The sequence below is a fragment of the Natrix helvetica genome, assembly GCF_964273705.1.
Source record: "Natrix helvetica genome assembly, chromosome: 9".
In the NCBI taxonomy this organism is placed as follows: domain Eukaryota; kingdom Metazoa; phylum Chordata; class Lepidosauria; order Squamata; family Natricidae; genus Natrix; species Natrix helvetica.
This window is the reverse complement of record NC_138560.1, coordinates 12,641,801-12,668,605: the sequence shown is the minus strand read 5'-3', so window position 1 is coordinate 12,668,605 and position 26,805 is coordinate 12,641,801. Positions and strand designations below refer to the sequence as shown.

The 26,805-nt window shown below is 42.2% G+C and overlaps 1 protein-coding gene across 1 annotated transcript; it reads right to left on the bottom strand.

Moving 5' to 3' along the window:
- Nucleotides 1-1,917: 1,917 nt before the first annotated feature.
- On the bottom strand, nt 1,918-25,015 carry YTHDF2 (YTH N6-methyladenosine RNA binding protein F2). The gene is made up of 5 exons (XM_081962348.1): nt 24,640-25,015; nt 24,214-24,238; nt 21,965-22,044; nt 16,241-17,827; nt 1,918-2,866 (listed from the first exon to the last, which is right to left on the bottom strand). Exons 1-5 carry the CDS (start codon nt 24,664-24,666, stop codon nt 2,843-2,845), a joined length of 1,743 nt encoding a protein of 580 aa, XP_081818474.1. The 5' UTR covers nt 24,667-25,015; the 3' UTR covers nt 1,918-2,842.
- Between the last annotated feature and the right edge of the window lie 1,790 nt (nt 25,016-26,805).

Genomic DNA, 26,805 nt, shown 5'->3' with positions numbered 1-26,805 from the left:
GATACTCATTCAAGGAATTCTAAAAAAAAAAAGCCCTACATTTCAATTCGATGGACTAAGAAAACACACATATTGGATAAAACATTTGTGGCTATACGCAGGGTCAGAGTTTAACCATCTGTCCCACATGTGTTTGAGTGAATTTAACACGCAAAAGCACCCACCAGAGAACTGCATATAGTACTTGACAAAAGTTTTCTCCTCCAGCCGTACCAAGAATTCCAATTTTCTTATTAAAAGTTGTTTTGCATTGGCACACAGATATTTTGGCATAAGTGTTTCAATGGTCATCAGAGATAAGGGGGGAGGGGGGACAGATCACCAAAGGAGCAAGAGAAAACGAATGGCTTTAAAAGAAAAAATGGCAAATACATTCAGCCGTGTGGTAATTCCACATTGGTTTGATCAAGAGCCAAAGTTGGTATGAATTTCAGTCTGTGCACTTATAGGACACAACCAGCTGCAGACATCCATATATCCTCAACCTTAATTGAATGTCTTAACCATTCTCCGGACGATGGGTTGGTTTTTATTACTTTTGATCTTGACTCCCAGTTTTATGAGGATGGTGATGTATGGTGTTGGCTTTTAACCTGATTATATTTGTTTATTTTCAATCCCAATTACAAACCAGGGAGTTGTATACTGCTCAGAATCAGCTGAAGACAGTGACTTATAAGTCCCGTAAGCAAGCAAGCAAATAAATAAATAAAATAATTTTGCCCAGATAGGAGGCCATATTGAGTTTCATCTGCAGGATGCTATAAAATATTTGACACTATTATTCTGAAACGACTAAGATAAAAAAAAAAAACCAAAAGGAGAGAAACTAAGGAAAATCTCAAAACATCAATTAGAAATTTCGAAACATTTTTTTTTTGGGGGGGGGGGTTCTTTATGGTTGTTTTCCAAGCTCAAATGATCTGTCACCAAAAGAATCAGAGATGTTAAAAACCAGAACGACAGTAATGGCAGTAGTGCTATTTCTATGTGCCCCAAATACTGCATCGTACCCATGCTACCTTTGACAATCTCATGAGATGAAAAATAGTGGATTTAGATTAAAAAAATAAAATAAAATTGGCAATCAAGAGGAATCTTTAAAGTGACAACTATGGATAAGGCGGCAAAAAAAGGGGAAATGGGTACAAAAGGTATTAAATATGAATTCAACAAGACAGATATTTTTATCTGATTATCCTACAAATCTTCTCTAGGAAATTCTAATGGAGAAACACATCTGGATCAAAGAGAAGTGTACAGATTACAGTACTGTACTTTTTAAGGACACAGCATTTGTTATTTGGCAGGCTTGGTTTGACAACAGACACACCCACTCTCCCCAAAACTATTGTATGTGTTTTTATATGAAAATGGGGGGGGGGGGGAGAGGCGGGTGTCAAGTCAACATCAGCCAAGCTCTGCTGGTTTGTTTCCAAGCACATATTTACTGTAACTCGGAAGCCCTCCATAGTTAGTCATGTAAGTGGCCTCTTGCTACAGCACCAACAAGAGAGACCTCTACAACAGTATAAAGTAGGCCAAGAGTTAAAAAATACTGCCCTATAAATATGGAAATAGCTCATTCCATGTCATTTGTTAACATCACGTAGAACAGGGGTGTCCAAACTTGGCAACTTTAAGACTTGTGGACTTCAACTCCCAGAATTCCCCAGCCAGGAGCTGGCTGGGGAATTCTGGGAGTTGAAGTCCACAAGTCTTAAAGTTGCCAAGTTTGGACACCCCTGACGTAGAAGATTTGGTGTCAAGACAATAGTGGAGCAGCAACTTCCAGAGCTGTCAGCAGATTGAAAAGCGCTACTACTCAGGCTGATTATGGCTGCACCTTTTTCCCTCATCATGCGCTGTAGGAGCACTAAAACATTCACCTACCCACTAAATACTAAGGCCAAGAACTGATGCTCAACAGGATCTCACGTTTATTATTGAGAAGTGATTAATGGTGAAAGAAAGGCATCACCCATTCCTCATTGGCTTAACAAGAAAACTGAAGAAACATTCACTACACAGTTTACAATATTTTTTTTCCTTCCAAAATTAATTTTCCTGTAAACAAACAAGTTTTTTACCACTGTTCTCAGCCTTCAAATCAAATCAAGCCAGACTTAATCTGTAATCCATATAATGCACAAGAACAGAACATTTCTTAGGACTCTTCGTATTTCGCTTTTGAGAGAGAGAGAGAGAAAAAAATGAACCACCCCCTCAGACATGACCTCGTAGACAAATCCCATTCAAATCTTCTAGGCATAAAAAAAACCCCTCAGAATTCTTCATAAAATTCCTGTTCCAGTCCATGGAAGAAAAAAAAGTTATTCATTCCACTTTCCATGGTGGATGTCCAAAAGAAAGTCACAACTCGGTGTTCCAAGTGCAAATATCAAAAAAAAATCAGGAGGAAGAGGGGTTCAGAAGGCCAGGAAACCAGGTAAGCGGAAGATTTAAAAATTAGAGGAAAAAAATAGGGCATATGCCACTTGCGGATTTTAAAATCCGATAACATAGTAAAAAGACAAACGAAAAAGAAACAAAAACCCCGAAGCGTATGGTGTGAAATTACAACTAAAGCCAAAAGAAAGGGGGACAGTTTTCACTTCTACTCTACCTAGAAGGGGTTTTTTGTTTTTGTTTTTTTATAAGTCCTATGTCTCTTGTGAAATTTCAGTATATATATTTTTTTAAACTGTACGTTTATAAGAGTTTGTATGGAGTCAATGAAATAAGTCCTAATTCTTTCTGGTGTAGTCTTTCTTCCTTTTGCAAGATATCCGAGATGCATCGTATCGTCTCTGTTGCAGTCTCTGTGAAAGGGCCCAGCGGTTTATTTCACACGCCCTTGACGTTCCTACAGGAAAGAGAACAGAAGAAAACAGAGGGTTTTTTTTTTTAGTGGGAAGCAGTATTGAAATGGATTGCAATGCCACAAGATTTAAGATAACACTGAGACGACTTTCCATATTCTTAACCCACCATGCTAATAAAAACACCTGCTTTTTGCAAATTTTCATCCCTAAAACACAATTTCTGAAACGAAGCTTGTTACTAAAAAAAGTCTATGGAGATTCTCAGTTATCCAGGTCATGGGTGATCCAAAGGAGCTTTTTTCAAGAGGCAACTGGATTTTCTGGTTTTTCTTTGAAGACGTTTTGCTTCTCATCCAAGAAACTTCTTCAGAGGTAAAGAAAAGAAGTGAAATGTCTTCAAAGAAAAACCAGAAAGTCCAGTTGCCTCTCAAAAAAAAAAGCACCTTTTGGTTACTAAAAAAAGCCTTGCATTTATACCTTCTCCCAGCATATTCCAATTCTTTGAAATCTCATGCAAATAAATGTGTTTTGCATACCTAAACCATACACTAATTTTTACACAGTCAGAAGAGTAAAAACTGCCACACAAACTAATACACTGCTCCATGATTTTGTTCACAATTACAAATGCCACTTTATAATGTGGAAAAGGTAAATAAATGTCTGTTGCGTTATTTGCTATCTACATTCCAAGTCATAATAGACATTGGCAAGTGATCACTTTTTTATCGTCTTTGGGGAAGATACTTTGTTCAAATCAACACACTGGCAAGATTTCCCCCTAAAAGAAGCTATTTTAGGAGAATAAACTGCAGCTCTAAAAGCAGCCTGTAAATCAGTCTGATTCCTCTTAAATTTCTTTTTCTTACCAAATTTTATTGGCACATTATGCAAGGTAGGGTTTCTCTCTAGAAATTTTAACTTCGTAACTCTTGAGATTCTGCAGGCAGCCAACAAAATAAATTTTAGCGTTTTAGAATGGTACGGGCGGAACAGAAAACTTTCTAGCACATTATTTATTATTTGGTGTTAATTCTGAAAGAGGGCTTAATCTATACAATCTACCACTCCTGCTCATCAGAGATACACCTCTGCTCCTTGTTTATTCTGTGGTAAATAACAAGATGATCAGCTTCTACTGACTTATGTCTGAGAGGAAGCCATGTTCATGCAATCTAAAAGATCAAGGCTAGTGGCACTTGCTAACAAGTGCAAACAAATCTAGTAGCTATTCAAGCATGACCAATCCCTTGTAAGTTAATTAGAACACCATGTCAGTTGGTTATCACACACTAGTATCAAGACTGGGATGAAAGCAATGCAAATGCTGTTTCTTACATACAGCTGAAAGAGCAAAGATAACACTCAATGTGTAGAAGTTTCATTTAATATAGTATCGCCTGTTGGCAAAGCTATTGGCAGATCTGTTTGGTCAATGCTTTCATAGAAAATATTTTAACATAAAATTCTAGAGATGGATAAATTGCAAATGCTAGAGCAACAGTGAACCAACCGCCTGCTATAGTCTTATCAATGATCACTGGGCATGATGGCTAAAATTTATGGGAATGTATACTATATGGAGGATATCTGGTTGCTTATCCCTGGCCTAAAGAGTTAAATCACACAGGAAACATGTGTCAGAGTCCTCCAACAATCCCTATTTCTTTTACCTTGAGCTGGTAACAGATGGTTGCACCTGTTTTGAAACAATCTCCCTTAGTTATCAAATTAGAGAGCACTACTAGAACTTCTGAATGTCTCAAATATAGTATGTTCTTGCCTCTCCCTTCTCAAAAAAAGGGTCTTAAGATCTATTTATACTAGGGACGTCCAACCGTGGCAACGTTTAAGATCTGTGGACTTCAATTCCCAGAATTCCTCAACTAGCATGAGGAAGTTTTATCCACGGGTCTTAAAGTTGCTAAGGCTAGATCTGGTTTAGATCTACCCTTCTTAGAGCCAAGCCAACTCTCTCCTAGATGTTTTTTTCCCTTTTCAGTCCCCATTCCCCCACTTTGGTTCTGTACATCCTTTTTTTACTAAAAGCCTAAGAATAGGGATTGCCTTTTATTATTTGATCAATTGCACTAGGTGACTTTTAAACTTAGGGATGAATTTATTTAGAGTATTTATATCCTGTACTTCAGTCAGAAAGCTTCCAATGCAGCCTATAAACCAATAAAACTAGAAATTCCAACCAGCAAGTTTAAAGTCTGAAATGACACAACAGATAAATTAATAAAGGTATACTAAAATGATGTTTCTTAGTACAAGGATCTTAGTCTGCCAGAGTTCACATGAATGGCTATGAGGGAGGAAATAAAATCCAATTTGCAAAAATAGATAAGCACTTTACTTGTAGAAGCAGAAATCTTTGAATGCAGTTAAAAGAAAATCAATGCTCTGTCTTGTTTCTTATTATGTGATAAAGCATTTATTTCACAAGACATTCTCTGCTTTTTCATGTTTATTAATGTTGGAGTTTTGTGCACTAGAGTTTTAAACATCAATTTATTCCAGGTAAGCCATACTGTACTGAAAAGTGTGAAGGAAAGGCCATACAAATAAAATTAATGCCCACAGTAAAGTACTATTTTCTGTTTTTCTTTTAAAAAAGGACAACTCGGAGAAGTGGTTGCAAAGCTTCCTTGTTCTATTCCAGCCTTTCTCAACTGGGATTTTGTGAGAGATTGTGATCAAAACAAAACAAAACCAAATCAAATCAAAGCACTGCACAATACTATACACCACGATACAACTGCCTGCCTCCCACGGTGCTGTTGTTGTGAAACATAGAATTGTAAGGATTACAAATGAATTGTATTATAAAATTTTTGTATTGTTTATGCAGGGATTCCCTGAGATTTGAAAATTATTTCAAGATTCTTTCAGGGTAAAAAGTTGCTCTAATATCTACTCTGTTCTATTCTGATCCTTTCGTACAGGGTGTGCAACCTGCGGCTCTGGAGCCACATGTGGCTCTTCCATCCTTCTGCTGTGGCTCTTCCATCCTTCTGCTGTGGCTCCCTGTCACTCAAAATATGCATCACAACTGCCAATGTGCGATACCCGATTTATTGAGGTTTTCGACCCATCTCTTTTTTTCTTTTTCTTTTTGGAGTTCAAAATCGGACTCCATTTCAGAGTTGCATGCAGAAATACTTTTTCTCCCCACTGTAGCATTCATTAATTTCATAAATACAACACACTTTTGGTTTTTTTATTTACATAACATAAAGATTAAAAAAATAATATACGCAGTGCTATCTTCATTTTAGATGTCAAGAGTTTTGTAGCTCCCGGTGTTTTCTTTTCTGTGGGATAGGGCTCCAGAGGCTCTTTTGAGTGTTTAAGGTTGCCGACCTCTGCTTTAAGATAAATGAAAGTGGACACTTCCACCAGTGCAAAACAGGGTTTAATCTTATTCCATACTTTTTTGTCTGACTAGTAGAGAGGGTGATGGATGGCCATAACTTTTTTTTTTTTACATAATCTACTTATATTACAATGTTTTAATCCAATTTAAGTTTTTGCATTCTGAAAAGAGTTCAACAATACTCCTAGTTCGGGTATTGCAGATCTGGTCACCTGGGGATAAGCTCCTGCTTCTGAGAAATATTTACCAGTCACCACTTAATGGCAAGATTACTGGAAAACACACAAGAGGAAAAAGTTGTATGCCATAAAATACAACGCTAGTGACATAACTTTATGCAGCATTCTGTGAAAGAAAGCACACGTCTATTCCAACTTTTATAATAACCAGAATTTTGACTTTTATATGAAATGAGTCAGCAGACAGCTTATGGCAAGAAAGGTTAATAATCAGATGAGACATTACCTCAACCATTGATTTTATACAAACCTGAAACTTGAGAGGCAGTCTCATGTTTAATATAAAATGCCCCCCCCCCTTTATTCAACCTTGTTTTAATACAAAATGGTAAATGCAATAAGTCGAATGAAGTATTACGTTACCAGGAGAAACCTGTTCTTGATAATTATTGTACAGATTCAATTATATAATTTAAATGCATTGCAAGTCATGGTACAGTATAACGGTAGTCCCCAACCTTTCTGGCACCACAGATCGGTTTCGAAAGAAATTGTTTCGTCTGCAAACTAGATCAGAGGTGTCAAACTTGATTTCATTGAGGGCTGCATCAGGGTTGTGTTTGACCTCAAGGGGGGAGGGGGCTGGGGCAGGAGTGGCCACCTCGACATCACTTGGGGGGGGGCTGCCTATGGAGGCCACGGGACTCTGCCAGCAAAAACGGGCATCCAAGCTCTGTTTTTTCACTGGCATTAGCACCGCAGACCAGTCCTTCGCTGTTTCCAGGGTGGCCCCGTGGGCCCCCTTCTAAGTACCACACGTGCCTGGAGTTTGACACCCCTGATCTAGATCCTGTGAATGCAGAGATGAAAGTTTGCTTGTTCCCTCGCCCGCTGCTTGTGCAGCCCAATTCCTAACAGGCCACAGGCCAGTCTCGGTTTGCAGCCCAGGAGTTGGGGACTCCTGCAGTATAGCATTGTTCTGTTGTTTGCAAAAGCTTATTTCAGATGTACTGTAAGCCTGCAATAACCAAACTAAGGTAGGCAAAGTGTCCATGGAAAATAAAGGAACATTTACCATCTTGTACCAAAGGAAAGTGCTTTCCGCTTTTCCAATGTCTATGATGGCGAACCTAAGGCACACGTGCCAGAGGTGGCATGCAGAGGCCTCTCTGTGAGCGTGAGCGCTGTTTCCAGCTGTGTCGTCTGGTTTCCGGCATGTGCATGCGTGCCAGCCCGCAGATCTTTGCACATGCCGGAAACCAGAAGACCAAGTAGCCAGCGTACGAATGCGCACTAGCCAGTTGGTCTCCTAGTTTCCAGCATGTGGGAAGACCAGCTGGTCTCAGAGTTTCTGGGGTTCTGCACATGCGTGTTCCGGTTTGGGCATTCGGTGCCAAAAAGGTTCGCCATCACAGGTCTATATGGACATAATTCGAAGATAATTCAAGTGTTCTCTCAGGCCTTTGGTGAGAGAGAATTAAACCCTTTATTTTCTTGCATCTGGTCTGTTACACTTATCATCTTTTAGTTATTTTTTATGTTTTACTGATTGTAAACCGATTGTTATGAGCCTCCCCCCCAACATTGAGTCTGGTGTCATACAATTTGAATTTAAAAAATTAAGTTTTCTGCACAATACCTAGTTATTTATCTTACTTGTTCTCTATTCTATGCCCTAGTTTTTTGCCCATTGGACATTCTAGGCAGAATGATGTTTGAACTGTCCTTGAGAGCCAGCCCTAAAATTTAGAAACACACAGAAACTTCCAGGCGAGCACAGAGAAATTTTTTTTTCTTAATAGCATTTATATATTGTCCCAAACACATGACTTTTCTACATACCCTTTGCAGCACTCTAGATGCCTACAAGTACATCCCCAACCAAGCAAGCTTATTTCAGTCAAAGAACAGCTACGAGTTGAAAGCTTAAAGGCTTTTTGCCTCATAGCTCTCCTTATTACTGGCAGTCCTTACAAGAGTTCGTTTAGTGACTGTTCGGAGTTACACGGCACTTAAAAAAAAGAGTGAGTCTTATGATCATTTTCCACATTTATGATCATTGCAGCATCCTGTGTCACATGATCACATTCAGACGCTTGGCAACTGATTCATATTTATGATGGCTGCAGTGTCACAGGGTCATGTGACCACCTTTTGCAAACTTCTGACAAGCAAAATAAATGCAGACACCTGATTCATTTAACAACCGTGTTACTCATTTTAACAACTGCAGTAATTCCCTTACACGATGGGGCAAGAAAAGTCATAAAAAGGCTGTTGGTACTTACCTGATAAGCCTCTTCTCATAGTGGGGGAGGAGTATCCAGGATGGGGTTGACTTTGTCCTCTCTTGATTGGACTGAGTCAGATAAGCTCTTTTAGCCACGCCTTGGTCACCAGGCTCCACCCAGTTATCGCGAAGAACTCTATCCGACTCGCTGTGTCATCCACTCTAGACTTTATTTTACTTTCAAACCTTTATTTATTACTTCAACAGAACAATTCAACAAACAACAGAACAATTTCGCCACATACCCATATCAGGGAGGGGCTGGATACTCCTCCCCCACTATGAGAAGAGGCGTATCAGGTAAGTATCAATGCCCTTTCTCCATAGTGAGGGGAGGAGTATCCAGGATGGGATGTACCAAAGCCTACATGTCCCTAGGAAGGGTTACACATTTGAGTATATGCCCAAACTTATGCCTGGTGAGGTGTGTCCCCCACCCTGTGAACAGCCTGCAACACCGCAGAAGCAAAGGAGTCCAACTTGTAATTCCTCACGAATGGTGAGGCGGGAGACCCCATGGCTGCCCTACAGATCTCAGATAGTGATGCCTGCGTGGCCCAGGCCGCCGAAGTGGCCGCGCTTCTTGTAGAATGCGCTGTGATAGAGCTCAGTGTTTGCAGACCCTGTGCCTGATAGGCAGAAGCAATACAGGTTCTTAACCACCTGCCTATCGTGGTGGAAGTCACCTTGTTCCCCAGGGACCCCAGCTGGAAAGAAACAAATAGGGCTTCCGACTTCCTGTTCGGCCTGGTTCTTCTGAGGTAAATCCTCAGAGCCCTCCTCACGTCCAAGGTGTGCCACTTCCTCTCTAATGGGGGAGAAGGGTCCGGGCAAAAATTGGGCAATATCAGCTCCTGCGAACGATGGAAGCAAGAACACACCTTGGGCATGAAGGAGGGGTCCAACCTTAGCACTACCCTGTCCTGGTGAAACACAGAGATATCTTCCTTGGTAGACAGAGCCTGCAGTTCGGATATCCTCCTGGCGGAGGTGATGGCCACCAAAAAGGCCACCTTAAGTGTCAGGAACTTCAGAGAGACAGTACATAATGGTCCGAACAGAGGGCCTGCCAGAGTGTCCAACACCTTGTGTAACTCCCAAGAAGGGTACCTGTGTACCGTGGGCGGTTTAAGATTGGAGGCCCCCTTGAGGAACCGCCTGACCATCGGATGGTGAGTCAGTGTCTGAGATCTACCGCACAGGAGTACCGATGAAATGGCCGAGACCTGTCTCCTAATCGTGTTGTGAGCCAACCCTCTGTCCAGCCCCGCCTGAAGGAAGTCCAGAACTTGTGCAACAGTGGCCCGGACCGGATCGTGGCCTCTAGAGATGCACCATGTTGAAAAAGCCCGCCCTGTAGCGCCGAAAATGCACTCCGTGAAGGGTCTGTGAGCTGCCTGGATAATCTGTATAACCCTAGGGGAGAAGTGATCTTCCCTCAGGATGCTCCGCTCAAGCGCCAAGCGGTCAACTGGAGCCACAGAGGGTCTGGGTGTTCTAGCGACCCCTGACTGAGGGAGATCCTCTCCTGGGGGATCCTCCAGGGCCTGTCCACCGAGAGGGATTGGAGATAGGCAAACCAAGGCCTTCGGGGCCAGTGTGGGGCAATCAGTACCACCATGATTTTTTGTATGACCCTGGGGATCAGGGGTAAGGGTGGATAGGCATAGAGAAGCCCCTGGGGCCAAGGGCCGCAGAGAGCATCTACCCCCCCCCCCAGTGTCCGGTACCTGGAGTAAAACCTCGGGAGCTGGGCATTAAGAAGGGTGGTAAATAGGTCGACCTCTGGGCGTCCGAAGCACTCTGCCAGCTCCTCGACGATTGCTGGCTGCAGCTTCCACTCTGAATTGTCCACCTCAGTCTGGCTGAGCCAGTCGGCTCTGATGTTGTCCACCCCTGCTATATGCTGTGCCCTCAGCGAATGCTGTCTAAGGTCATAGGTTAGCTGAGGTGCTTCTGCGTTTTCTCACAGTTGGACATCCAATTCTGAGTTTGTGGTGGGTTCAGGCATGGGGACCGGCCTGTCTGACTCTTTTGCCGTGACTAGAAGGGTGCTATGATTCTTTGACTAGGATTAGCTCAGAAAATTTCTTGAATGTATTATGAATTCTTTGAGTTAAATTCACTTGTCAGCCACTAGGATGCGTTGCAAGACTTTGTAGATGCAGGCGCAGTTCACGTGTCAGCCACTAGAGTGTGTTGCAAAACTCAGTAGACACTGACGCAGTTCACTGGTCAGCCACTAAGAGTGCGTTGCAGGGCTTTGGAAATGCAGGCGCAGTTCACGGGTTGGCCACTAGGGTACAATGCAATGCTTTGTAGATGCAGGCGCACATCACTTGTCGGCCACTAGGCATTGCAAGTGTTGGCCTGAAATACTGGATTGCAGTTTGTAGAGGAGCCACTAGTGGGCGCTGCTTGTGCCTACTGTTTGGAGTGATTAGTAATGACGCCTTCCTTGCTGTTAAAGGCTGAGTCAATCTTGAGCCAGTGAGATTTGAACTGCCAAACTGCAGCTAGCAGTCAGCTGAAGTAGCCTGCAGTACTGCATTCTAACCCCTGTGCCACCTCAGCTCTAGTTGCCAAGGCTATTCTGCCGGTTAAATATGTCAAGCTGACTCTCCAATTTTGGAATTCCTAAGGGTCTTTACCCGAACTCGGAACCCGTCTTGGACCTGGCTAGTTTGGTACCTTCTATAGGGGTTGAGCCCTTCCCAAATAATTCATAAACAATAGTAACCAATCCACAAGAGCATAACAATCTCTTCAGCTGAACTACATCTGCCTTTTGGCCCTTTGGCTGCCCGAAGGCTACAAAGTAAGCTGATGTTGGGATGGTTGGGGCGTCTTTATTGCCCCTCGTTGTCAGGACAACTTATCATTAAAGTTCAAAGGATTTGGGAGGTAGGGTCTGGGCTAGCTGACCTCTTTCTCATTCAAGTTTGGTTTCCATGGAGATCTTTCCACTTTTACAACCACTTAAGGAGTAAGGCTTGGAATCTGCATCAGGTTTCTCTTTCTTTGCTAGGCCACATGTGTTTGGCCTTAACAACAGCAGATCAGATTACATAGGTTGGGAAGGGGTGGGGTTGCTTTATCATGCGATTCCTGGATCCCTTCCCCTGGAGCTCAATTAGATGGAAACAAGGTCGATCTTGCTTTCAAACAAGGAGAGAGAGGAAACATGCTTTTCTAACTTTGCAGGATCTGCTTTCTCAGTGTATCAGAGAAAAACAAAAACAGGCTTTTCAGAGCAGATTGAATCAGCTAGGTGGTAGACGCTGCATTTCTCATGCAATTCTTGACCCCTTTTTAACATATTTTCTTAATCACAAGAGTCCTTCATCTCAGGAGTTTGGGATTCAACTTCAATGTTCCTTTTACTCGAGGGGAGCTCAAAATAACCTCATCTTTACACTGTTCTGCCTCGGGTGGTTGCCCCACCCCGATGCCTGCAGAGGTAGAAGGGAGGCTTGAGGAGAATGCCCCATAGTGAGGGTGACTGCCATCCCTGGATAGAGCCCCAGATGCCTGAGGTATCAATTCTCACTTGCTGGGAGGGATCCTCCTCTGTGATCGAATCAGGCTCCAGACCAGGGGGAGCCTTCTTGCTGATGGCCGATGCACTCCAAGGCTTGGTGCCTCTGCCTTTCATACTTGGATCTAGGCTTGGGGGGTTTGGATCCACAGCCTGCCTCTTTAGCCCCCTTGGTGGAGATATGCTTCCTTTTTGGCCTTTGCCTTGCCTCCCCACCCCCCTTGGCTGATGCCTCCGAGATGGTTTCTAACCCTTTTAAGGGCTTCTCAGTGCATCCGGTAGATGCTGGCTGCAGGGCTGAGTGCTTGGCTCCTGCTGGCCTCCTCTGAGCTGCTGGGGACCGCCATCTTGGACCACGTGGTTTCAAAATGGCTCCCAGCTCCAAATTCAAAAAGCTCCTCTTTGCTGGAGCACGTGGAAGCGGCTTGTGCCTTTGCAGGCTGCTGCCTGGCTTCCGCTGCTGCTGGGGGCTCTCTCTCGCCTCCCCTGCCTCCCGCAGCTCTTTCTGAGCCTCTTCGGCTCTCACCTTGTTCTCTGGCGATCGCTGCCAGCGCGGGCGCTCCGGGCGTTTTAAAACGCTGCGGTTTGTCGTTCAACCCCAGGGGAGCGGTGGAGCGCTCAGGCCCTTAGAGCCTCCTTGGGCGTTGCCCTTGCTGCAGAGGCCTCTGCGGAGCTCGCTTGCCTGTCTTTGGTGAGTCCTCACTTAGCGCCCTGGGTCTCGCTCTGTGACCTGGACTGTGTGCCACCTTAGCGGTTGCTGCACAGGCTTTCTACCCCTGCTGGGGGTTTCCTCAGCCTCTAGTGATTGATCAGGCAGCGTGGAGGCAATTTCAATCGCTTTTGCAGCAATTTAAAAATTTTCCTTTAAGTTTCTTCAGGATCTCAGGATGAACACAGCCGTCCGTAGATGGACTGAGTCGATAATTGGGTGGAACCTGGTGACTGAGGCGTGGCTAAAAGAGCTTATCCGACTCAGTCCAATCAAGAGAGGACAAGGCCAACGCCATCCTGGATACTCTTCCCCTGTAGACTATGGAGAATGGGGCAAAACTCAGTTAACATCTCACTTAGCAACAGAATTTTGGAGTCAATTGTGATCATGTCGAGGATTACCTGTATCCGATTACTTCAATCTATATAGTAAAAGCTGTTGCTAGATAGGCTATTAAAAATCTTAGCCCTAGTGAGTGAGTACAAGTTTCTATTAAAAAATGAAATTAAAATCTCATGAAAAAGCCAATAAACATTCATGTCAACCATATTAAACTCCTCCAAAAGGAAAGGATAAAGACTTCCTGTTCTTCATACTTAGCCTGGCAATTATTGACTTCAGTTAATCTGATTTACATTACCTAAGTGTGTTTTGTCCAGAAAGGCAAATGAAAAGCAGACTGCAATCATCAGGCAAATTCTTGAAGCTTACACATGTGCTTTGTTGGTGCAATTCTGAATATTAGGAAAATATATGCATTACAGCCCTACATAACATATTACATCTATAACTGATGAGCTGGGAATAAATTATTAGGAGCCATCCTAATACTAGCAGAAGTGCCGGCGGTATACACTAGATTAGACAATTTATTTTTGCAATTAAGCAACATAAAATATTTTATACAGAAACATTTATAACACTGTAATGCAAATAGAAAAATTACTTTAATTAAAAGTTGGAGAATTTGCATCATACACTGGAATAAAGTTATTCAATCGGTGTTTTCATTTTTAGGCTGCAGTTCTAGGTTCTAACATCTTATCAATAAGATGTTACAGTTTCAGGACATTGTTATACATCCAGAGAGACTGGGAAATACAGTTTCTGCAATATCACAGTGTTACAATTTACACAGGAAGAGTCACACAGTAACAAGTATTTATCAAATCAATGATAGTGTAACCCTTTTTTTAAAAAAAAGATGTACTAGAAATCAAATTGAAAAACTGAAGCTTCAAATACATAATCTCTTAACGTTATTCTGCAATGGTGAGAACAATCAGTCTTAGAAATAGCATTTTATAGCCTGAATATAGAAATAGCATGAAGCCTCTCCCCAAAACAGAAGAGAATTATATGGTGCAGAAACTGGTTCTCGATAAATATTGCTGCAGGACAGAGACATTAATAAATAGTTCTGTCCAGCAAATCTGAAAGCCAACTCCTACTAGGCTTGGATTCTGATGGGTACATGTCATCCAAAACTGGCATGCTGAAGATCAAATACAAATCCTGTCATTTTAAGGTACAGTGAGAAACAATTCATTCTACAGGAGTACTAAAATAGCTATGTTGGCTTAGTCATTTTGTTTAGAAAAAGCCAAAGGATACATATACTTTATTTTTGATGATTCTCAATTCCAATTAGAAAGAGCAGATTCTGGACCTTTTCAGTTTTAACCTTTAAATATCAAATTACTTAATCAAATACTTTAAGATTAAAAAAAATACTCTGGGCGGGGGGAAGTGACTTTACATTAGTGTTGATTCCCAGAAAAGACTCTGCAATTCTCTTGGCAAGATTTTGGAAGTGGTTTGCCAATGTCTCCTTTTTAGGGCTGAGAGTGTGTGACAGGCCCAAGATCACCTGTCTGATTCTGTGCCTAAGGTAGGACTCGAATTCAGTCTCCTGGTTTCTCACCTAGTGCCTTCACTACTATATGAAACTCGCTGTCTAATAAAAATAAAGTTAGTCAAGTACATCCAAGTAATATATCTCTGCTGGTCTGCTATTTTTCACGCCTGTATTTTCTTTACTACTTTGAATCTCCATGATGAATATTAACATTAATTTTGCTTTTTCTAGGTGCTGACATGGTTACCCTAAAAATATTATACCTGTAGGTTTTCACATTTCTGAGTCCTACAAATGATAATTGTTCATTTAGAGCAGTGTTTCTCAAACTTGGTGACTTTAAGTCCTGTGGACTTCAACTCCCAGAATCCCCCAGCCAGCATAGCTGGCTGGGGAATTCTGGGAGTTGAAGTCCACAGGACTTAAAGTCGCCAAGTTTGAGAAACACTGATTTAGAGATTATGATATCTACATCAATCTTTCCATGTCACTGCCACACCCTAACTACGATGTGACAATGTAAATCCTACCCACTATAAGAAAACACATATTTCAGCATAAATATCAAGAGGAGCAAAAAAAAGGGGGGGGCATACTTATGATTTTTCAAAACATACGGTTATACTAGATAAATCAGTATCTAAATCAATGGCTTAGATACCAAGAACTACATAGCTCATTCCAAATGCTCAAGATACAAGGTTTTCTTGTACAACAGTCTGGTGTTAAAGGACATACTTTGTTTTTAAAAAAGAAAAAAAACACCCCTTTTACATAAGTTGGGAAGATCAGTAATAACTAGAGAAGTGGTTCTCAACCTTTTCTTCACTACAGACTCCCTTTAAATACCTTTTGGGGCCACAGAGGTAACTCAAAATTTAAATCATAACATTTCTTCAAGCCTTCGTTGTCCCGCCTCTGATGACACTGCGCTCCCTGGGCTGAGAACCACTGAACTAAAATATACATTTTGCAGTTTTTAGGGTGCTTCGGTGGCATACTGCTTACCAATTCCTCGTCAGTTAGTGCCTCAAGAAATAACTGCAGAATACAAAGCTGATCTAATGCCTTGAGTTAAAAAACTGTGACACCGTAAGCAGGAATCATGCCAAAGATATTGATTGAAAATCATTTCCACCCATAATTCAGTTTACTTAATTCAGTTCACAAACAAAACTATAAGCACTATTATCCAGAGCATCTCATGGGGAATGGGAAAAAGCCTTACTTGCTGCCACTACGTGCTTAAATGTCATGTCTTCTATACTACGCAAATTTTGTACACTAACTACAATTTGGCTAGAGCAGATCTAGTTTAAATACCATTGCCCCAAGTTATATACTTAATGATAACCTCTGCAAATCTACTTGGGTATTGATGTTCACAACTTACTCGATCTTACACAGTAACACCCACCCTCCCCCTTTATTTCTCTTCCCTGCCTGCTCAACCAGTTACCTTTTTCACATTTTCCTCCTCTTCCTGGCGTTTCTCATAGTGTGAGAAGTCATCAAAGATGGAAGTGGTGTGCTTGTAGGTAGCAATGATTTTCAGCACCTGTTTGGCCTTTTCCAGAGGCACCTCCTGAGTGTCCCTGGAGTTGGTCACTGGTTTATTCTCATTGTTCTCTAGGCGAATGTGCCGCAGTTGGCTGTTGGGAACGTCCTTCACAAAAATCCACCTGACATCAAACCGCCCCTTCCATTTGTCCTGGGACCACACGCCAGCGCACGTATTATAGTCCACAGCAGATTTCATTTCTGCCACTCCACAGAAATGACCACTGCCGTTGACACTGAACAGTAAGTAAACGGGACCTTTTCCATTCATGGACCGATAAGCAGCATCCAGTCTCTTATTACCATGCTCTGTACTGCACCAGATGTTATATTTAATGGAACGATGGATATCATCTTCAGAATAACTCTTGATAATGAAGACCCTCCCATGTTTTGGGTTCCAGTCAAAATCCTTTGGGTTATAGTTGTTGATAGATCTCAACTTCTCCAAGACAGGGTGGGGCTCCAAAGGTGCAGACCCAGAGGTGGCTTGAGACTGTCCTACTGCATTGCCATCAACGCCATTTTGGCCAAATCCATTTCCACGGTTACGAGGTGCAACCCAACGGGCAGGCTGAGCTGCCTGTTGCTGAACTGGCAACTGAGTTGGTTGAGGTGGTGCAGGCGGCAGAGGTTGTGGCTGTTGTCCTGCTGAAGGCTGCATTGCTGGTGGACTATTATTCATCGGTTGACCCATTGGCTGGGGAGATATTTGGGTTGGCGGCTGACCAATATTCTGAACTAAAGCCTGGGAAGGGTTTTTTGCCACTGGTCCTTTATTATCCCAAGTTCCAATGTCCATGTTATGTTTAATGGGGGGCGGTGGAAGACTTGAGCCTGCAATCCCATTCTTGGTCTTCAGCTTGGGCTGCTGTTTTGCAGGTTTGCTTGCAATATCAGCCCAGGATGTTGGTTTGGGAGGAGCAATAGTAGCTGGGGGCAAGCTATTAGAAGTTCCAATATTACTGGCAATAGACCCACTGCCAACAGCAGAGCCAACAACTTTTGGGACATTGCTTGCTACATCAGTGCTGCCTAGTTTCAAGGCTGCCATTCCTTGGTCTATGGTGTTCATGCCAGGTGCTTTGTTCAAGGTGTCATTAGCAAACGCTGACTGTCCATCGATCATAGCTCCACCCAATGAACTTGGTGCATAAGCATAGTTGCTACTGTATCCTGAACTTTGAGTTGATTGCCCCTGAGAACTGTTATTACCCCAAGCAGAGAAGTCAATTCCACTTGGGAAAAAGTTAAAGCCATGCTGTCCCAGAAATGGTGTGCTGCCAAGGGCCCCTGGCTGTCCAAACATGGCATCTGGGAGAAAATGAGGCTCTCCATTGCTTAGCTGTCCATAAGACGTCAAATAGGGCATAGGTGGATCACCCCCAGTAGACCAAGCAGCTTCACCCAAGGAGTAGGAAAATCCAATGGATGGGCTGTAGTAATTCGGCATGTAGGAATCTGACATTGCAGTATATGCGTTGTTCTGGAAGAAAACAGCAAGAACTAAAGAGTTAGACTGAACAATACATATAATAGCATGAAAACTAGATTAAAGCCATATGTAGATCATTCCTTCCATGTTATCCTTTCAAGCTGAAATTATTCTTTATAATGCAAAAAAGCAAGATACTGATTTCAGAGCATCAGAGAAAATGAAGTCATCCTACATCTTATCCAAACCTGAAAAATAAATTCACTCTTGGTGCAAAACACCATCTAGTGAGTGTGGGGGGTTATATTTTTTAATCTTATGTAGCACTTTACTGAGGTATAGGTGGAGAATGAAACACACAGGAAGATGAATTGCAAATAATGCTAGCTTGCTTAATTTTTTTTAAAAAAAACAGCTACTGAAATTTAAATTATTTGTAAGATGACCAAAAATAATTTTAATTATTGTTTATTTAAATGGTTTAAATTGAGAAAGGAATTCCACCCATCTCCTTAAAGTAACACTAGTAATGCAAGTTAAAACATCACCTAAGTGAAATCTTGGGCTATGCCTTCACAAGCCAATGAACACACCAAAAAATATAGAGAAAGAATGGTTCACCTATTATATTTCAATACCAAATTTCTTAGCAATAGAATATTATACATTCTCAATCAAACCATTGGAAATATCTCATGTGTGTTTTGAATGGAATTAATTGGCATCAAAACAGTGGTGGGTAGCAGGGTACCATTCCAGTACGGCGCTCCGGAGGGCCCGCCCGCCCGAGTTCTTTACCTGTATTTGAGCTCTTCAGCACTTTCGCGCATGGAGCGTACGGCGCCTGCGCAATGCTCCAACAAGCAGCTGGAGTGTCACAGAGGCGTTGTAGTAAGTACGCATGAATGCGCTGTGCGCATGTGCATGTGGGGGATGCCGGGGCCCATTGCACTGTACCGGTTGCAACGGGATCTGGAACCCACCACTGCATCAAAGGGAAGACAATCACTGACTATAAGGAAGCTATCATTTCATTCTGCAATTCAACCACTAAAACCTTTACATTTCTCATGTATGTTAGCTCAGAATTTTTTTAAAAAATCAGTGGCAACTCTTCACTATCAACAGCTTCGTGTGTGTGTGTGTGTAAGGCAATCTTCTGTTTACAGTATTCAAGTGTAGGTATAAATAGCATATTATAAATAAATATAAGACATAAGCACTAGAAACAAACCAAACAACTAAATGAAGAATTAGTCCTATTGATTTCTTGATCTTGAAATGCTTAAAGGAATTATACTCTCTTTTTAAGGGAACATTTCAGTCTGATTTCAATAAGTCTATGCTGATAAGCAACTGCTAACAATTGTTCTAAAATGATGGCTAGGAAAGATAACACTGAGATTTGTCCCACTTTCATTCAACAAAATATTGAAGAATGATAACAGCAACAGAGGAATATAATTCCATAAATATATTTGCTACTTGACTATTAATTGAACCCCAAACATCAGATGGCTGAATATAACTCATGTTTAATGTTAGGCGAAGGTTTTAATTTGTTAACATTTACAAATAACAGTGTGTCTGAAGTGCACTTAAGAACAAAATAACTTCCTAAAGGTCCAATTGCTTTAATAACATAAAGTAATTAAACAAATCTATCAGATTTTTCAAAGTAGGACTAAACAGAGGGGTGAGACTGAGTATGGTACTGTACTCACACACTAAAATGTTCAAAATATTCATTGAAATTGCTTGGAAATGGATTTCGCCATTAACTGCACAGATTAAGGCTATATCTTGTTGCAGCAAGTGTATGATAAGCAACATGTCTACAACACCCCCCTGTTCACCATTTAAAGGACTTCCTAGAATGACTCAATGTCTCATAAAGCTTTCTGATGACAAAGCTCAAATGCATGAGTATTTTATCAAAATTAGATTAGCATTGAAGACTATTCTTGCCTATTACTTAACCAGTACTATTCCAATTTACAACAGGAAATTAAAAGGTTAATAAGGTTGCATCCTTTCCTAATAACAACAACTTGCAGAGATAGTGCTCTGATGTCACTGCTAGGAACAAACTATGATGAAACAGCAGCAAAATAGCCTACCAATTAATGGCTAGTCAACATGTATGTGTGTCTAGATCTCTGTGTGTGTGTGCACATATAATGACTAAGTCAATCTACCTTAGGACCTATCTTTTAAATAGAGCTTATTTTATATAAACTTAAGCTTGGGCAGGTTTGTATTTACAGGTCTGTTCTTGTTTTTTAGATATTTGGAAGAAGGGAAGTCATTCCCATCAACAGCAAGGATATAATTACAAGAGCACAATTGCAAGTTCAACTCATGTGCACATTTTTATAATTGACAAGTATCCAAGAAACTGGGCAATGAAAATATTTGTGGCTTGAAACAGAAAAGACAATGCACTGCAATTTACTCGATCTTGGAAGAGTTCAGAAATAACCAAGCATACATTATCCAGCTTTCAGAATTAATAAGTTACATAGCAATCCACTGTGTGGGAATTTCTGAAAAAAGGTCAATTAGTTCCCTACCCTAACACTTCTTGGTAACTTTCCATATCACGTTTATGGATCTATTCCTCATATGAAGGCCTGTTCATTGAAGTTTAAGTGAAAACTCACATTAGAAGTATGTTCACAATACTGTATTTTTTTTCACAGTATAGATCCTGTTGTCAACCTAGCTGATACTTGGAGTAACTGGAACAGAAATAATCAGCAGCGGACAGAAACTAGATATAGTCAGCGGTATAAATCGTAGTTCACCGCAGCTCAATGGCCCCCAACCTTTTGGGCTGCAGGGGTTGGTTCTGGAAAAAGGATTTTTCCGCAGATCAGTGCCAATCCACATACTGGGGGTTGGGGACTCCTGCCCTAGTTATCTCCTAAACTGGAACTTTAAGTTTTCTGTGAAGTTCCCAGATCAAAAGATTGCTACTATTTATCAGTTTAAAGTTGATAACTATCCTTTATGATTGTGTAACTTGAAAATTCTTCTAGTTTACCTTCCTTACAAGACCTCTCAGAAACTGCACAAAAATATTACGGTATATGCTTAGCTGCAGACCAAAGAACACTTTATAACAGCATTTTGATGCCTTCCAGCTATGTTCAAACTATAAATCCAATTCTCAGCTTGAGCAATCATTGCTGTGCAACATTAGCACGTGACCATGTCACTGGGCACTATAAACCAGCATCATGCAAAAAGTCCTAGGATGGCTCTTCCAAATGATGAAATTCTTCCCCCCCCCCAAATCCCAACAAAAATTTGCACATAGGAAAGTATTTGTCACTTTTAGTAAACAAAGGAAATGAATTTAGAGTTTACAAACTAGAAGACTGAATCTAACTATACATCGAAATCTTCTCAACACTTAAACCTCTAAAAGGTTGCTTAGAACAATGACAGGTAGATTAAAAAGGACATTTATTTTGACTAAATCTTGACTATGGAAGACGAAAAGACATTATGATTTTGGGGAATATTTTTTCTACTTCCTGGTTTAGTTTACAGGTTATATTTCCTAGCTCTTCTACTCGAACACTAACAAGACTCATCCCTATTTAGCTTTTGGGAATCAGCCAAGACCAGCCATGTAAGAAGACATATTCTACATATAGTTTACTAGCTCTCAACTTCTGTGAAATGTTAGACCTTACTATGGTCTCAATAGAAGTGGGTTAAGATCCAAAAGCTAATTAAGGTGAAGTACTTAATTTTAATCATAATCCAAAATTCATTTCTATAAATTAATTGATAATTGCACTACAAAGTGAACTATAAGCCACCTAGAGATGCCTTTAGAAGATATGAGCACCATACAAGTTTAATAAATAAATAAAAATACATGGAATAAAGTTGGTCAGCTTATTTTAAATATACTTATTCAGAAATTCAGACAAATCTGTAGAAAATTATTCCTTAATGTATTAAAGTCGGTTCCACTGAAGAGGCTTAAAAGATTTATAAAGTGTAAGACACTGCTATAAGCGGCTAGCAAGCATTAACAGCTAATTAGTGAATGAGCTGAGTATAAATTATCAAAGCAGAAAAGTAAGCTGAATTCTAGATGGCATGAGAAAAAGAGATTGAATAAAAGCAAACAGCATCATGAAACAAATAAGTACATTTTCTATCACTCACCGGTCTGGCCTGAGGACTCAAGTAAGGTTCAATATCATCATCATTTAAGCTGTCTTTCTGATGCACTGATCCATTTTGCACTAAAAAACAAATGTTTTAATAAGGTTACTTAATTCTGATATTACCGTTCAATAATTTTAAGACGTATAGAATTGAAGAACCTTTTGTCAGAAACTGAGCATGTTTAAGATTAGTTATTACTGCTCAAGGATATGAGAATGCACTCACTTCTCATAGTATCCATCTGTTTCATTGGGGATAAGTGGTAGGTAGGGAGGTTAAATTAAGTCTTGCAAATATATAGTCTTTGGAAATGGTTCCAATGTATTTTACTAAAAACTACAGTAAACCTGGGAATTGGATGTGGTATAAATGTAATGTGACTACCCCCCCCCCATGAGGATCTGAGACTTGAAGGGATGCTTTAGTTGACTAGCATATGCAGTTGGGGAGATAGAACCTATCATCCAATATACAGTGGGCTGTCATGCAGAAAGCAACATCAACTTCTTTCTGCTGCACCAAGAGTCAGGATTATCACTAATTAGGTGGAAATTACAGAAAAATCAATCAATCATGTTCACATATTAAATATGGTTTATGTATGAGCATACACAATATACTATTAAAAAACAGATTATAGCTTAATTCTTCCATCTATGGCACAGATACTTCCTAAGAATAAGAGATGGGGGGGGGGGGGTGTTCTAACAACAGAGAAATATTCCAAAAGGGAACTTATTTTTGTTGCTTCTTTCTCTACAAGCAAAAGCTAACCATCTCTCTCAAGGATGTTGTAGACATACATACATACATACATACATACACACACACGCACACACATCTGAAGGAAACCAGCTGCAGCTCAAACAAGTTATGTCTTTTAATAGAGTTTGCTAGTAAAAAAAAAGGTGCTACTAGATTCGTCACTTTTTCCCCAAGAATATTATTACTGCAGATGCAGCAATAGGCTGAATGACCTCCAAGTTCCCTTCCTTTGTTTGGATTTTAAACTTTTGAATTCATAATAGAGTTTACAAGCACTTCCTTTTCGGACAATCAGCATCATAGCATTCACAGGCATTTTAAGGAAAGAGAAAGAAAGCCTGCATGGTTTTCAAGGAGTTTTAATTTTGCTTCTGGAAGCCATAAATTGGGCCCTTGAGGCAGCTTGACTATGCGCGCTACTCTCACTTTGGCCTTCAAAGGCTACATTTAAAGCTATAACTACTCATTAAAACAAGGAAGGAAAGTTAACTAATCTTATCTTTCATATTTACTTTTTCTGATCTATTGATATCTGATCAGACCATTCTTTCCCCCACTTTTGGTTTGAACGCTGCAGATCCAGCTACCTAGGTGCAACAAATTTTAAAAACTGGTAGTTTTTAATCAAAAGCCACTTTTTGCTTTTAAAAAGTCTTCCTGGAAGCGGGCCCTCTCCTTTTCGTGAGGCGCTTCACACCAAGCCATTCCTTATCACCCTTCTGCCAATACGGGTGGGTGGCCGAATTGGAGAGAATACAAAGAGGAAAAGAGTAGAGGGGGCATAAATTCATCCAACAAAATCAGCCACTGAACTGTGTTTTTTTTTAATGAACTGACTTGTTTTTGAACAATTGTTTGAATTGTTCACTTAAAAAAACGATTCAGTGGCTGATTCTGGTAAATGAATTGCTTTTAATTCTGACTCAACTTTTTTTTTTTACAGTACTTTACCAACCTCTCCCTTACCCGGCCTGATAAAAGGACCTACCTACGGAGGAGACATTTTTAAACTTATCCTTGGCCAGCCAAGCCGGCCTTTTTCAGAGTCGCAACCTTCTGCAGGTAGTGCAAGAGACTGAGAATCCACATCTTTTGCAAGGGGGGGAGGTCTCATTTTTTAGGGTTAAAAACCCCTAGGCTTCCTTCCTCCCTTAGATTCCTGATTACTTACTTGCAACCTGTGACTATTATTAACTGTTGTACCTTGTGATTCTTGGCGAATGTATCTTGTCTTTTTATGTACACTGAGAGCATCTGCACCAAAGGCAAATTCCCTGCATGTCCAATCACACTTGGCCAATAAAGAATTCTGTTCTGTTCTATTCTAGGGAGCGAGGGACCCGGGCCCACGCATGGCAGGGACAAGGGGCACCGCCATAAGCTGAAACTCGCCCTCCTCCTCCTCCTCCCGAGGCCCCCCTCACAAACCGCCGCCCCGGACGGAGCCTCCCCACCCACCACCACCGCGGCGGCTTCCTCACCTTTGGTGCCTTGTCCCTTCGGTCTCTGGAGCGGTGACGAGGCGGCGGCAGCGGCCAGAGCAAGGCAGGAAGAAAGGGGAAGAGGGAGAGAAGCCATAAGTCATGCGGCGGCAAAGAACAGGCCCGGGGCCGGGCAAAAGGAAAGAGGGAGGGAGGGACGCAGGGGAGAAAGAAGCCGAGCCCCAAACCTAGGCCGCTCCGACCTGGCGGCGGGGGAGACGGGAGAGAAGGAGGGCCGGGCCCGGCGGTGGTTCGTTCGCGAAGGGAGGGAGGCGAGGGAAGTGGAGGCGCGAGCCTTTCCTCCGTCCGTTTGGCCGCCCACCCCTTTCCCCAGCTAGGCCTGAAGCCGGGGCCTTTCCCAGCGTGGCGCCCCTCACGCCTGGGGCGCCGCTCTCTCTCTCTCTCGCTTTCCCTCCCACGGCTTACCTGCTCCAAGAGGCTGCTGGCCGACATGGCTCTCCGTTCAGCGGCGGGGTTCCGAGGCGAGCTGCGCGGCGAGGTGAGGGGGCGGGGATGGCGGCAACGGCGGCGGCTTTGTCCGGGGAAGAAGGAGGAGAAGGAGGAGCAGCAGCAGACACACCGCGCGGATCCCTCTCGGCTTCCTGGCGGACTCTGACTGGCTCGCCCCGCCCGCGGCTCCGCCCGCTCGCCTCGCGCTGCGTCGGCGCTCTAGCCGCTCCGACGGCTGCCCACAGCTCGCGCTCTATGATGCTCGGCCGCCCGCCAGATCGCGCGCGCACGCGCTCAGCCGCGGGGGAGGGTGGTGAGGTAGGTGGGGGGGAAGGGGGTCGAATGACAGGCAGGATGACTCGGCTCGGCTCGGCTCGGCTCGGCTCACCAGGCGACGGTCAGGCGGGCCGAGAGGCGAAGGGAGAGGTGCGCGGGCGCGCGCGCTCTAAGAGAGCAGGCGCGAAGCCAGGCGGAAAAAAAAAAGGGAGGTGGGGGGGAAGGAAAGAAAAGGAGGCGGTGGCGGCAGCCGCGAGCAGCATTGGTGGGAGAAAAGCACGACGGGTAAAATGGCTGATGTCGCTTGTGGGTTTGTTGGAATAAAGGGAGTCGGCAGCGCCCCCTTTGGGGAAGTTTGGAAAGGCAAGGCAAGGAAATGCCCTGGAGAAAGAAGTTGAGAACGGTGCGAGCGACTCTTTAAAGATATTACGTCAGTGAGCCCTAATTCCTAATTTAGCGTCTCCAAAGAAATCGCCCCCATCTGAAGGATCCCAAGTGGGGAAGGGAGGGAAAGGAAACGTTGGCCTGGAGTTGAGTTTGACGCTCGTGGCAAGCTCAAAGTGTAATTTGCAGCTTTCCCCTTCCTCTTTCCCTGACTTCACCGTCTAGCCTCCAGTCTTATTCCTGATTCCAAGATCCAGGTATAAATAAACCAGGAAGAAACTGATTAAACCAAGAAGAAACTGGCTTGCCTGTTTAGCTTTCTATATCTGCCAAAGTTGTCTGATAATTAATTATGTATAATACCCTAAGCCATGATGGGCTTTGTTTTGTTTTGGTTTGTCATGTTACAGGAATGCAGTCACTGTGACTTGTAAAATATTGTTGGATTGGTACACATGGTCTGCTTAAACAGGGGGTTGGACTAGAAGGCCTCCAAGGTCTCTTTCAACTCTGTTATTTCCTTTTGTTTTCTCCACAAGACGCTTGTGATAGATTGGGTTGAGAGTGGTAGCCCAGGGTGCTTGTGACTGATGGCAGACTTGAATCTGGGTCTCTCTGATCCTACACATCTTCATCACAAGTCACACTGGCTCTTACGTGCTTTAGGTGTGTGATCCTTTGAGTGCCCGAGTGTATAAAGCTGGTACATGAAAACCTGAACCTATTGAGCCAAATAAGACATAGTACTTATTAAACCATGTTAGTTTACATGTTGTGCTATGAACACTATATTGAATATTTATACTTAAAGTAATTAAATCATTTTGCATCATTACAAATGGATCGTTTTTTTAGTAAACAAAGCTTTGTTGAGAAAAAAGACTTTTTTTTTTGTTTAGGGACCTTTTCTTTGCACTGAAATGTGCTGCTGAGTTTATGGCTTAGAGCAGACGCTTTTATTAACTCTGATAACTAAAGAAGAATTATGGACCAGCTTTGGACAAGTGAAAAGTTCTGGGTTCTCAAAGATGGTACGCAAATTTCTGACCTTTTTCATTTGCACAAGGACTCTGATCAGATCCACACGCTATGCTTAATCATATTTTAATCATGCTTTGTTAAATAACCCACACTTGGTAGAGATCAAGCCTTGTACTAAAGCAAAAAGAGATCAGATTGAACCCCAACACAATAGGTCAGGGGTGTCCAAACTTGGGAACTTTAAGACTTGTGGACTTCAACTCCCAGAATTCCCCAGCCATAGGGGAATAGCTGGCTGGGGAATTCTGGGAGTTGAAGTCCACAAGTCTTAAAGTTCCCAAGTTTGGACACCCCTGCAATAGGTTGAAGATCTTGGCCACTAAATCCTTCTCCCACTAAATCTATCCTTTTTTATTCCTGCTTTTGATGGTGAAGACTCCAATACACTGTACAACTACTTTCTTTAGCTTTAGAAAGTGAATGTGTGACAGGGGCACATTC

Excerpts from the sequence above, each read along its gene's own strand:
- YTHDF2 (XM_081962348.1), bottom strand. The coding sequence starts at position 24,666 with ATGTCGGCCAGCAGCCTCTTGGAGCAG. Across the intron at positions 24,239-24,639 it reads CCAGCAGCCTCTTGGAGCAG|AGACCGAAGGGACAAGGCAC; the intron begins GTAAGCCGTGGG and ends TCACCGCTCCAG. Across the intron at positions 17,828-21,964 it reads TGAGTCCTCAGGCCAGACCG|AACAACGCATATACTGCAAT; the intron begins GTGAGTGATAGA and ends GTTTTCTTCCAG.